At 37.8% G+C, this 14269-nt stretch overlaps 1 protein-coding gene across 6 annotated transcripts in view; it reads left to right on the top strand.

The window, feature by feature from the left end:
• The first annotated feature begins 4131 nt into the window (after positions 1–4131).
• Positions 4132–14269, top strand: part of ATRX (ATRX chromatin remodeler) — a 322803-nt gene continuing 312665 nt past the window's right edge. For 4 of the 6 annotated variants that reach the window (XM_047076256.1, XM_047076255.1, XM_047076253.1 and 1 more), the window contains exons 1-3: positions 4132–4367; positions 5013–5089; positions 12050–12111. In XM_047076256.1, the coding sequence (XP_046932212.1) occupies positions 12056–12111 (56 nt within the window). In that variant the 5' untranslated portion in view covers positions 4132–4367; positions 5013–5089; positions 12050–12055. The remainder of the gene's footprint in view (positions 4368–5012; positions 5090–12049; positions 12112–14269) is intronic. The other 2 variants (XM_047076252.1, XM_047076254.1) reach the window with 2 other exon arrangements.

Genomic DNA, 14269 nt, shown 5'->3' with positions numbered 1-14269 from the left:
GTGCTGACAGTGAGGAGCCTGCTTGGGATTTTCTCTCTTCCCCTCTCTGTGCCCCTCCCCCACTTACTCTTGCACACTTTCTCACTCTCTCAAAATAAAAAAAATAAACATTTTAAAAAATGAGATTTAAAAAATATTCAATGTAAATGCTAAATTTCTGTAACTCGAGGTAGTACTTTTTAAAAATTTATTTATTTTTGAGAGCGAGAGAAAGCTCAAGTGGGGGAGGGGCAGAGAGAGAGAGAGAGAGAAAGAGAGAGAGAGAGAATCCTAAGCAGGCTCCACACTGTCAGTGTGGAGTCTGATGCGGGGCTCGAACTCACAAACTGTGAGATCATGACCTGTGCTGAAGTTGACTTAATCTGCTGAGCCACCCAGGCACCCCAGTACTTTACTGATGTGTTGCATTCACATTGTGAGTGGTCACTGACTTTGCCCATTTTTTAATGAAGTTATTTGTTGTTGTTGTTGAGTCATAGAAGTTCCTTATATATTCTGGATATTAACCCCTTATCAAATATATAATTTGTAAATATTTTCTCTTACCCCATAGGTTGCCTTTTCACTCTGTTTATAGTCTTCTTTGATGTGCAGAAATTTTCAAGTTTGATATGGTCTCATTTGTCTATTTTACTTTTGTTGCTTATGCTTTTGGTGTCACATCCAAGAAACTATTGCCAAATCCAATGTCCTAAAGTGTTTCTCCCCTATGTTTTCTTGTAGGAATTGTATAGGTTTAGGTCTTGAATCCATTTTAGGTAATTTTTGTATATGCTGTGAGTTGAAAGTCCAACTTCACTGTTTTGAAAGTGGATTTCCAATTTTCCCAGCACCAGTTTTTGGAGAAACTATCCTTTCCCCATTGTGTAGTCTTGGCAACCTTGTTGAAAATCATTTGACCTTATGTGAAAGCGTTTATTTCTAGGCCCTTTTGTCCTGTTATATTGGAATCTATCTATCTATCTATCTATCTATCTATCTATCATCTATTTATCTATCTTTTATGCCAATACCACACTATCTTGAATACTGTTGGTTTGTAGTATGTTTTCAAATCATGAAATGTGTGTTCTGCAACTTTGCTTCTCTTTTTCAAGATTGTGTTGGTTATTCAGGGTCCCTTGAGCTTTCATGTGACTTTTTGGATTTTTTTTGTCTAGTTCTTCAAAGAATGACATTGGGATTTTGACAGAGAATTTAAAGAATCTGCAGGCCCCTTTGGCTAGTAGAAACATTTTAAAAACATTAAGTTTTCCAGAAATACATGGGAATGAGATATCTTTCCACTCATTTGTATTTTCTCTGATTTCTGTTAGCAATGTGTCATAGATTTCAGTGTACCAGTCTTTCATCTACTTGGTTAAGTTTATTTCTAAGTATTTTATCCTTTTTGATGCCATAGTAAATGTGATTGCTTTATTACTTTACTTTTTAGATTGGTTATTTTTAGTGCGTAGAAACACAACTGATTTTTGACATTTTTTTATTTTAAGGAGCTATTTGGTATTCTGTTGCATGGATGACATAATTCATTTAACTAGTTCCCCACTGAGGACTATCAATGTCATTTTCAAAGTTTTGATGTTACAAACAATGCTGCAGTGAATAGTTTTGTGGATATCTCATTTTTCCCATGTAGAGTATGTCTGTTGGTCAAATTCCTAGAAGTTAAATTTCTGGATTAAAAGATATATGTATTTAAAAATTTAATTGATATTGCCAAAGCATTTTGATTTTGACATAAAATAGAATTTGTGATGGTGTTTATTAAAAATTATTAGAGTCTCTATTTTCTTATCCAACTTGCTCTCTTAAAGGTAATATACCTTGTCTTTCAAGAAAATTCACAAATTACACATTTATGGTTGAGTTCAAGGAAGGGTGTTTTTTTTTAAGATTTTATTTTTAAGTAATCTTTACACCCAATGTGGGGCTCAATTCCACAACCCTGAGATCAAGAGTTGTAGGCTCTACTGACTGAGCCAGCCAGGTACCACACCAAGGAAAGGTTCTATGTTGATTTCTGTGGCAATTTGATGAAAAATGTGAGATATTTGAATGAGTGAATTTATTCTAAAATATGGTAGAAGGAAACTCATTGAAAATCAGCTATTGACAGTGATACAAAACAGTGATACAACTATAATATATCAGTGAAACTTTGTTAGTCATCTTTTAATAATAGAGGAATGCTCTTATGATTCACGAATACAGTGAGTTATATATTTAAAAATTTCTGTTATGGGGCGCCTGGGTGGCCCAGTCGGTTAAGCGTCCGACTTCAGCCAGGTCACGATCTCGCGGTCCGTGAGTTTGAGCCCCGCGTCGGGCTCTGGGCTGATGGCTCAGAGCCTGGAGCCTGTTTCCGATTCTGTGTCTCCCTCTCTCTCTGCCCCTCCCCCGTTCATGCTCTGTCTCTCTCTGTCCCAAAAATAAATAAACGTTGAAAAAAAAAATTAAAAAAAAAATTTCTGTTATTATAATTTTGTTATTAAGATGCTTCTCTGTTTGTGGAATTTGTCATGTTAAAATGCTTAGTGTTAAGAAGTCTTATCACCAAGAACTAGGTTAAAAGTTGTGTGGGGCACCTGGGTGTCTCAGTTGGTTGAGTGCCGGACTTCAGCTCAGGCTATGATCTTAGTGTTTGTGAGTTTGAGTCCTGTGTCTGGCTCGTGCTGACAGCTCAGAGCCCAAAGCTTGCTTCAGATTCTGTGTCTCCCTCCCTCACTGCTCCTCCCTCATTCACGCTCTGTCTCTCAAAAATAAATAAACATTTTTTTTTAAGTTGTGTGCTGTCTTGTATCTCCTTTCAAATTAACTGCATTTATCCAGGAGGAAAATATAACTTGTGTAAATTGTATGTTTAAGTGATGTTTATCATACGGAAGACAAGAAGAAAATTAGTAGACCAGATATAGAGGGCTGGTTTCTACAGTTGGCAATAGTCCTTGAATATTTAAAAGATGACTTGAAATGTGTATAAACTTCTCTCTTTTTTCTTTTAAGTAATCTCTACACCCAACATTGGGCTTGAACTCATGACCCCCCGAGATCAAGAGGTGCATACTCTTCTGACTGAGCCAGCCAGGTTCACCCAAACTTTTCTTAGTTAAAAATTTGCTGTGCTTATCAAGTTATCAAAGCGTTCCATTTAAAACAGGCTCACTATTTCCAATTCCGGAAGAAAGCAGCAACTCTTTCACCCAAATACAACAGGAGCACTTGCAAATTTCAAGAAAAGCAAATAAAATGAAATAAAACATGTATGTCAGAATAAATTTGGAAATCAAATTAGAAACTATTCAATTTCAGAGAACTGATATGTGACTTGCAGAGATTACCAGGGGACAATTAAATTACAGAACATGAAGTCTGGAAAGGGTTTTAGCGATTACCCAGCCAAACCTCTGTGATGAGGAGGAAATAGACCTTGATTGGTTGGTGAGTTAAACATCACATCAGACTCGGAGAATGGTCGATGTGTGTGTGTGTCTGTCTGTATGGCAGTTTACAGTTTATTCAATATTGAACGAATTGTATGCAGATCTCAAGTTCGTCTTGTGTATATAGTTGTAAGTATGCTGGCATGCTTATTAATATATAAAAAACATGTAGGAAAGTAAAGAACTTGAACATAACCTGGAATATGGGAAAGAAAATATATAGGATGGTCATATAGTTTAGAGGTTACGAGTGTGGTGTCTGGTCTGAATCTTGGCTCCACTAGCGTGAGACTGTGTTTTGGTTTCCTCATCTGGAGAATGTAGTTAACAAGCGTCTGTCTGCCTCAAAAAGAATAGGGATTGCATGAGATAACTCGAATGAAGGATTAGTATAGTGCTGCTATATAGTAAACTCTCAGTAAATGTAAGTTGTTATTGTTTTGTCAATATGTGAAAGAAAAGCATTTTCAGAATAAAGTCAAAATACGTCACTAGTGCTTTCAGGTCATTAGGACTGAATTGGAACCCCTATGAGAAGGTGGAGTGGATCAAATGACGTAGGCCGCCTTAGCAACAGGCCCCCAAAGAAGGTGAATTTCCGTCGCCAATAAGATTTTGAGCTGCGGAGGGAGTAGCCAATGGGAGACGGAAAGAGGAAGAGGGAGGACGCGCCAATTCTTCTGCCTGAGCCTCGGCCCAACAAAATGGCGGCGGCGGCGGCGTCGCTTTGTTTCCGCGGCTCCTGCGGCGGGGGCAGTGGTACCGGCCTCTGAGCTGTGGGGAGGATCCAGCACCAGCTATAGTGACGACTAAGAGTCCATTACATTTCTGTCGTAACCCGGCGCCGGAGAGCGCAAAGCGGCGCCCTACGGTCGTTGAAGCTACAAGGCGTTGAAGCGAAAACATGACTGCTGAGTCCATGAGGTAAAATACAACCCCGTCTCACGGGTCCTAGCGGTCTGGGCCTACGCGCCTTCTGAGCAGGGTGTTTGGGAATGCTTTATCTTTGTGTGTTAGGCCTTTGTGTCGCTTAGCGGAAAGAGACCTCGTTTTCTCTTCAGGTGAGGAGGTTTTCGGAGTTTCGGCAGTAGCTTCTAACCGGGAGTGGGGGTGGGGGTAAGGGTGGGGGTGGGGATGGGGGGGCGCGGCCTGGCGTGTTGAGCGCTTCCTTCAACCACCCCTAACCGGTGAAGCTTAGTTGGCTCGTCTAGTTTGTTCTTTGGTGCTTGTGGAATTGAGAGCCCCCTAAGTCGGAGGCGGTTTTGGTATCCCGGTCGTTCTTCCTAATCTTTGGGCCTGGAAACTGCGTGGGGAAGGAGAGGGGTTGGGAGGAGGGGGGGAGTGGGAAGAGGGGGAGGGGCGGGCGGGCGGGAGGATGTGAGATTCTGGGAGGACTTAGTGGCATTTGGATAGCAGGATACGGGAAATACCCCGGCTTTGCGGAATTTTTTTTTCTGCAGCCCCTGGGGACAAGCTCTTTTTTGTGGGGGTGAACGGGTGGGTCTTGCTAGGTTTTTACATTCCTTCTCTACTCCAGATCCTGAAGGGTATCCTTGGATTTATCTCTAGGCAAGAGGATACTAACGCAGGGTTTTGCTTCCAGAGGACCTCAGTATACTTTTTGTGAAGTCCGGCTTTAATGAGTGGTAAGGCAGACCTCAAATGTTTCTCCACTTTCTGGGCAAATTTCGAGCAAAAGTAATTAGACCCTACGTTTTAAAAATTTATTCCGTGAGGAATGGGGAGTAGGTTAATGTGGGTTGATGGGAAGTAAGATTTATTCCAAGGGAAACTGTGCCTGGCAGGCTCCTTTTAACAATCAAGCATGTTTATTAGTTTGAGCTTGTTTTTCTCTTGTGCTTCTGATTTGCCTCTTGATAGTGTCTAAAAATATGGGTTGTTAATATGACATGTATACCACTTTTACACAGGTGGCTGGCTTGCTTTGCAGGCTGTTTGACATCTGACTTTTCATCCCTCGTGAATTAAATAATTTTTCTGTTCTTAAATATATTCTTGGTGCCTAGTGGCAAAATAAACTACAGGGGGCATGGATCAGAATTGCATTGGTAATTGGCAAAATGTGCCTTTGAGTATTATGATGGTATACATTTTTAGAGCACTTTACCTAGCATGTAGAATTTGGGAATGAGCCTGTGATATTGTCTATTTTTGTACATTAACGCACAGTAGATAGAATATGTTTTCCTTTCCTTGAGAAAAAAAATACACTTTAGTTCTTATCAGATCCCTAGCTGTGTAAAGATTTTAGCCTGTTTCTGAATTTGTGTTAATTGGTCCAACTACAATAAACCTTTATTTATAGGGTATTGGGTACATAAGAGGTACCCAATACAACTTATTGGCTGGTTATTAGGTGCTCATGTTCATATATAGGAAGGGTATACCTTATAATTAAATATAATCTCTGTATTTTACTGAAAGTCTCATAAAAGGAGACTTCATTCATTTTATGCGAGGGTCAGTTTTTTTCTCTTGTCTTGAATTTTTGTAGATCTTGGTGGTAAGAGTAATAATTGTAACTAAAATTGAGTGCTTATTGTTTGTCTTCATCTGTATAATCTTAATTCTCAAAACAACCCTATGGGATAGGTACTTGGTGTTCCTCATTTTACAGAAGAGTAGGAAACTGAGGCATAGGGAGATCAAAGAACTTGACTAAAGATATACAGCTTGTAATTGGTGGAGCTAGAATTGAACCTACTTTTGACTCCAGAACTTACGTTCTTAACCACAAGGCATTAATGCCCCCTTGACCTGCCATGTCTAATGTGATTATGATCGTTTTAATTTAGCCCAAGTATTACAGTGGAGGAAGTTCATTTTAGCTGCTGTTGTGGTCATTTGTCGTAGGTCTTTAAGTTTGTAGCTGTTAATAGTATTTTGCCTTTTATGTACAGATGAGATAGTGAGAATAACTGAAACATTGAATTCCAGGAGAGTCCTGAGCTACATGAAAAACCCCTTGTAAAGAACCACATACATTAATGTTAATTTAAAAATGTATGATGCTTTCTGATTATTTACTGTGGAAGAGCTCTAAGTGGGTGTTGAGAACTGTCTTAGGCTGAAGTGTCATTCATCCCAAGTCATAATCATAGTCAAAGGATAATCGGACAGGTAGTGCTTGATTGAGTTTAACCCACAATACTGAATCACTCTTGATTCTCTTCTAATGTGAGATAGAAATAATATGAGCAATTTTATACATAATTGTTTTATTTTACATAATAGTTCCAGATTTTTCTTTTTTTCTTTTATTTTTCAAAAAAAATTACATCCAAATTAGTTTTTTTCTTCTTTTTATTTTTTTTTTAACGTTTATTTATTTATTTTTGAGACAGAGAGAGACAGAGCATGAACGGGGGAGGGTCAGCGAGAGGGAGACACAGAATCTGAAACAGGCTCCGGGCTCTGAGCTGTCAGCACAGGGGCCCGATGCGGGGCTCGAACTCACGGACCGCGAGATCGTGACCTGAGCCGAAGTCGGCGCTCAACCGACTGAGCCACCCAGGCGCCCCTTTTCTTCTTTTTAAAGATTATTTATTTTGAGAGAGATAGGGGAGGAGCACAGAGAGAGGTGGAGATAGAATCCCAAGCAGGCTCCACACTGACAGTGGAGCCTGATGCAGGCTGTGCTAGAACTCTTGAACTGCGAGATCATGACCTGAGCTGAAATCAAGAGTTGGACGCTTAACCGATGGAGTAACCCAGGTGCCCCTCCACAGATTTTTCCTTTATTAGAACTTTTGTTGAGCACTTAAAGTAGGAACAAAGATTAGTTCTAATTTTTACTAGTGTTTATAAAAAAAGACGTTATCTATGATTCTGTGGTGAAAAAAAATAGCTGAAAGGCAAGAAGGAACAAAAATAAACTGATGACCTGAATCATACACTGAAAAATCAGCGTCTCAGTCCTTAAAGGTTTTGTTATTGTTTTTAAAGGGCTTTTTGTTATGTATTTTATTTTAAATGAGATCGGTTTGTTTCTTGAAATATTTGTCATTATGAAAGATCAGCTTCTGATTGACAGATGAAATTTATTTTTGGATAAAGGTCTTAGAGATTTGATGGAACTTGTCATTCTAATACTTATGGCAGCTGATTACTTGAAAAGTTGACAGCAGTATAACATTATTAGTCTTAAATTTTAGTTCATTTTATTTTTTAGTTTATTTGTTTTTAAGTAAGCTCTATGCCTAGAGTGGGGCTTGAACTCAGGATCAAGAGTCGCGTGCTCCACCAGCTGAGCCAGCCAAGCACACCATGGTCTTAAATTCTATTCTTTAAAAAATAATTAATTTTTAAATATTTGTTTATTTTGAGAGAGAGTGTGAGAGAGCAAGGGAAGGGCAGAGAGAGAGAATCCCAAGTAGGCTCTGCACTGACAGTGGGGCTTGATCTCATGAACTGTGAGATCATGACCTGAGCCAAAATCAAGAGTTGGATACTCAACCACCTGAGCCCCCCGCCGCCCCCCTATTGTCTTAAATTTTAAAAAGCAGAAGTTGTTGAAATGGAGAGATGCTGGGAAAATGTCATAGGAAGTATCTTTTAGGACAGTAATTCACAATGAATTGCATACTAACTTAATTTTTGAAAAATGTTATCTGTGAAATATTTGCATTCCCACCAAGTGATAAGTGTTAAGCCAGGCTGTGGAGGGGGAGTACATGCACATTTTATAAAAGGTTTTGAAAACATTTAAATACCAGTTGTTTGGTTATGTTGCTGACTGGGATGAAAAGAAAGACATTTGTGACTTTAATTTTGATCGTGCCAGTTCTCATTACTGGCAACCCTTGGTATAGTTGGCCATCAGCTTTCAGTTATATATTGTATTTCTAGAGATAAGATAAATGTAGTACTTAAAGAAATTTCTATATAGATACAGGTGTGTGAAACAATTTTCTGCAAGAAAGTGTGTGTATTTATGTGTCTGTTTCACTTTTGGAGTCTGAATACATTTATGGATTGTATCAGACAGTTCTTGGATTTACATGAAGTCCTTTCCTCCAGACCTGGAATGTTTTCTTGAACTTTGGCAAACGCTGTTCAAACACTTTAAGACATTTGAAAATGATGTTTAGATCTTCTTTTAGGAATGTTGGATATAATAGGACAGTAAAAGGAGCATCTAGGTAGGATTTCTCTGTACCTGTATGCTAATGTTTGTCTTATGATTGGCTTAATAGCTAACATGCAAGCTATTTATCCTCCATTTTTCCATCTGTAAAATGGGAATAAGTTTAATAAATATTGATAAAGCCTGCAGTTGTTCTGGAGGAAGTAACATGGTTAGAACATTGGTTCTTAAAAGGCAATAAACTAAAGCTATGTGTGGTCTTTGTTAATTTTTAACTGTTGAGACTCTATAGAGGTCCTAAAATTAAAAGTTTGAGAACTACTAGTGTTAGGAATGAAAACTGAACTCTGAGCCAAATCTGGGTTTTCTAAATATAGATCTTTTTGCCTAACTGATTGTAGAACCTTGGGAAAATTTATACTTTCTAGGCTTCTGTTTTGTCATTTGTAAAATGAACCTGTACTAGATGTTCTGTAGGGTTATTAAAAAAAAAGGGGCACCTGGCTGGCTCAATTGGTAGAGCATGAGACTCTTTTTTTTAGTGTTTATTTTTATTTTTGGAGGGGGGAGAGGGAGAGAGAGAGAGAGAGAGAGAGAGAAAGAGAGGGACAGTCAGTTAGTCAGTGTGAGTGGGCGAGGGGCAGAGAGAGAGGGAGACAGAGAATCCGAAGCAGGCTCCAGGCTCTGAGCTGTCAGCACAGAGCCCGCCGTGGTGTGGGGCCCAAACTCGCCAACTGCGAGATCTGACCTGAGCCGAAGTCAGACGCTTAACCGACTGAGCCACCCAGGTGCCCTGAGCATGAGACTCTTGATCTCGGGATTGTGAGTTCGAGCCCCACATTGAGTGTAGAGTTTAAAAAGAAACAAAAAAATGTTCCTGCTTATGTGAATGTCAGTCATTTTTTTTTTTTATCTTACTTTGGGAGATAAGAAGGGTAGTGATGAAGGGAAGTTTCTTTACCATGTATGCATATCTTTTTTTGCCTTAGAACTTACATGTTAGGATACAGGTGTTTTGTTGATAATAAAATCTGTAATGGTGTCATGTACATATATTTGTTGGAACATTGGAAAGGAAACACTTTTTGCTGAGAGGTTTGTCAGTAATTATTGTTGCTCAGGACATGTTCTATTTTGAAAGATTATTATATCCAGTGTATTATATTTCTGCCCTTTTATGATTGGGGATGATACTTTTGAAAAGACCTTTATTAGTTTTGGCCAATTGTGCTTTTTGCCCTGAGAAAAGGTTCTGTGAATTGGGTGCTGTAGCCACTGTTTTCAGATCATGTCTCTTGAGACTTTGTGTTTCAGCTTTGATTTGAAGTAGCCATTCTTGGTATCTGTAGTCCAGCTTTCTTGGTAACTGTTCTATACAATATTTGTTTAAGAAATTATTGGTATGGGGGCGCCTGGGTGGCGCAGTCGGTTAAGCGTCCGACTTCAGCCAGGTCACGATCTCCCGGTCCGTGAGTTCGAGCCCCGCGTCAGGCTCTGGGCTGATGGCTCAGAGCCTGGAGCCTGTTTCCGATTCTGTGTCTCCCTCTCTCTCTGCCCCTCCCCCGTTCATGCTCTGTCTCTCTCTGTCCCAAAAATAAATAAACGTTGAAAAAAAAAAAAAAAAAAGAAATTATTGGTATGGCAGTGGTGTTCACATGTTTATATCTTATATTCCATATTTTGAGAGAATGCTTTCTTAGTAGATCAAATACTTGAGTATCAACTAGGGGCCAGGCACTGTGCTAGGGTATGCAAAAGTTAGTAAGACAAAATTCCCACCTCCTTAAGGAATTCTTAATCTAATGAGGGAGATATCACGTAAATAGGTATAAAACAGTGCTAAAGTGGGGGTATATTGGTTTTACTGAGTATCAGAAATGAAGGAAGGCCTCATTTTTGGGATATCTAGGATTTACAGAGGAAATGGTATTTGTAGTGAGTCTTAAAGATGAGTTAGAAATTAAGGGGGTTGTCTGTGAAAAAGGGCTGCCCAGGCAGAGAGATTAGTTTGGTTAAAAGGTTAGTCTTATTTTCCATATAGCAGAGGAAATAAGACATATACACAAATAGTTTTGAAGTAGGATATAAAGTGATAAATGCTGCATTTGGTAAAAAGTAAGTTCAGAGTAGGAAGATATTTCTGATGAGGTCCAGGGAAGGCTTTATAGAGAAAGCATTTGAATCTGGCCCTTGGAGGATGGGAGGATGGATAATTTTGACAAAGAATACTAGGGGAGATTCCAGATGTGAGATATAGCAGCTTGAGCAAAGGATTGTTGTATATGTTAGTGTTTTCTATTTAGAAGCAGGTCAACTTAGAATTTTTAACTCAATTCCTGGACAAATATTGTATAACTTTTGTGCAATTAGTATGTTTTTCCCCAGATTTATTGAGATATAATTAATATGTAACATTGTGTAGTTTAAGATGTACAATGTGATGTTTTGATAATTGTATATATTTTGAAATGTTTACCTCAAAATAAGGTTAGTTAACACCTTCACCGTACATAACCATTTTTTTGTTGTGGTGGTGAGAACTTTCAAGATCTACTCTCTAGCAACTTTCAATTACATAATACAGTATAGTTAACTTTAGTCACCATGCTGTATATTACATGTCCAAAACTTATTCATCTTCTAGTGTAATTTGTATGTTAACTTTTGTGGTTTGATGGTCTTAGAAAAGTCACATGTGCCATTGTAAATGAGCCTGATAATTTCAGTTCAAAAGAGCTGTCAAAGTATTTTCCACTTTCCTTAACGATTATATAGAATGTAATGCACAGATTTTGATTGACTATGGTTCAAATCTATCCTTAGTTGTCTTTATTTTGGTCATTTAAAGTGCTCAGTTGACTCTTGGGTAATACTTGATTTATAAAGTCCAAAATAAAATATAATTTATTTTCATGTAATACTGTATTTGGTATTTTGCTTATTTGAATTATATTCATATTTTGATTTATTTGATAGCATTCTAAATATAGTTCTGCTATAATGCTTGTTTTGAAAATGTGTGTATGTCTCAACAAGGTTGATAAATCAGGTAACAATTTGAGCATAAGACAGAATTTTTATTTTCTTATGCAGGATTTTGTCTGCAAGGTCAGGGATCAGCAAATCATGACCACCAACTAGTGGCCTGTTTTTGTAAATAAAATTCTTTCGGAACATACTTAAGCCCACTTGTTTATATTGTCTGTGGCTACTTTTGTACCACAATCTCAGAGTGGAATAGTTGCAACAAAGACCTAATGGTCCGCAAAGCCTAAAATAGTTTCTATCTGGTCCTTTATGGAAAGAATTTTCCCTAAGTGAACTACACCCAGCTGAACTGAAGTGTGTTAAATACATGCATATACATGCACATACCTCTTACCTCAAACATCTGTTGGCTAGCTTAGTTCACCCCTTGTGTTATGAGCCACTCCCATCCACATCTGTTGTTACAGTTTTCCATCCGATTTCAGATAACCCTCCTTCCATCATTTCACAGTAATTCATGAGCTGCAGCCCTTCTGATGTGCTTCCACAAGCAAACTTCAGGTCTTTTTCAAGGTAAAGTGCTGTATTTATTATTGTATTTGTGTATTTCTTAATCACTTAATGTGTAAACTGTGTAAAATTGTGCTATCATTTTAATCAGGTTTCTTTTAAAAAATGTGTCATTGATGAAGTTTTTTGAGTATTGTGCTTTTTAAAAAATGTTTATTTTTTTTGAGAGAGATGCAGAGGACAGGGGAGAGGGAGAGAGAGAGAGAATCCCAAGCAGGCTCTGGGCTGTCAGGGATGAGCCCTATGTCAGGCTCGAACCCATGAACTCTGAGATCCCTACCGGAGCTGAAATCCAGAGTCAGGTGCCCAACTGACTGAGCCACCCAGGCATGTGAATGTTTGCTTCTAACCCCATTTTCCCTATGAGTCCTGTGGTGTTCGTTGCACAATTTTCCATAACCTGGTGATTTTTAGGAACTGATGTAACGTGATTTCTGAACTGAATGTAATCGTCATCCTGCAAAAAGTACTAATTCATTCACAAATATTTCTTGGACTCTGTGAAGATTTAATGAGTTAGTGGACACAAAGCACTTAGGTTAGTGTCTAGGACATACTAATTACTCAAATACTAATTATTATCGATTACTATTACCATGTGCCAAGAACTGTTTAAAGTACTGCTTAGGTGAATAAGACAAATTAACGCCTTCTCCCCATGAAACTTACATTATACTTCAAAAAATCTGTATTAATATACATTTTGGCTAGTAACTTAGTCTTACTCCCATAAAAGACATTTTTGTGTTATTATAAATAATATTTTAAAAATATCTATCCAGAGATCAAAGACATTTACTTAAAACAACTTTCTAGTCACTGTCTCATTGATCTCATGTAATATTTGAATGATTTTTAAAATGTTTTTAATGTAACCTCAGGAGATCTACCTTCAAGGAGACAGAGGATAATCTTTTTACTATATTTCAAAATAAAAAGTTAAAAATTATAGATTTAGACTTAATTTGCAAAAATTGTATATAGATTCTCATATATCCTTCACTCAGATTTTTCAAATAGTAATATTTTACATCTGCTTTATCATTCTCTCTATGTTATTTTTCTGAGTCATTTGAGATTAAGTTGCAGACATGATGCTCCTTTACCCCTGAATGCTTCAATATGTATTTCCCCCAAATAGGAATATTCTCTATAACCTCATTATAGTTAGCAAAATTAGAGATTAACATTGATACAGTAGTATTTCTACTCTACAGACATTATTCATGTTTTGCCAGTTGCTTCATAATGTCCTGTATAGTGAAAGACAAAAGTTTATTTTTTTTCTGGCCCTGCATCCAATTCTGGAACATGCATTGCATTTCATTGTCATGTGTCTTTAATCTTCTTTACTCTGGAGCACTGTACCTTGCTTTTTTCCCCTTATGTATTTTTGAAGAATACAGAACAGTTAATTTGGGTTTGTCTGATATTTCCTTGTGATCATGTATTTTGCTAGAAACACTGTGAAGTCATGTGTCTTTCTCAGCACGTTTTATCAGGAAGCACATGATATCTTTACTCTTAGTATATTTTAAAATGTTTTTTCTATTTTTTTAAGTTTATTTATTTATTGAGAGACAGAGAGAGAGAGTGTGTAAGTGGGATAGGGAAAGAGAGAGAAGGGAGAGAGAATCCCAAGCAGACTCCTCACTGTCAGTGCAGAGCCCCATATGGGGCTCCAACTGTGAGATCATGACCTGAACCAAGATTAAGAGTCAGATGCTTAACCGATTGAGCCACCCAGGTACCCCTAAAATGCTTTTTCTTTTAATACTAAGATTATCACTCCTTGCCATTTAATTTAGATATTTGAAGCTAGGCTTGGTTAATTTCTATAGTGTTGGGGAGAATTTGCTGACCTCTTACTGTTTTTCTTTTTTCTTTTCCCCTTTCCACCTTCCTTATATACCCCCAAAATTCAAAACCACAGAACACCTTATTTGTGCATTTTCATTGTGTGTTCTGAGTGCTAAACAGAGAATCAAGAGTGAATGTTTCATATTAAAGTGACTGCACCTGTTACTTGTTAAGTATATGAAATAATATATTTTTTTCGAAGGCTGACTATATATAGTGCATCTGGCACAGCTTACTGAATATCTCATTTTAGAGACAGGAAGATACTGGAGGGTAAAATGACTTCAGGTGTTGTTTTTTT

Source organism: Lynx rufus, unplaced genomic scaffold (genome assembly GCF_022079265.1).
Source record: "Lynx rufus isolate CCGP_SWC_20201006 ecotype Redwood Valley unplaced genomic scaffold, mLynRuf1.p SCAF_14, whole genome shotgun sequence".
Classification (NCBI taxonomy): domain Eukaryota; kingdom Metazoa; phylum Chordata; class Mammalia; order Carnivora; family Felidae; genus Lynx; species Lynx rufus.
The sequence above is the reverse complement of the archived record's forward strand: the minus strand, read 5'-3'. Positions and strand labels throughout refer to the sequence as shown.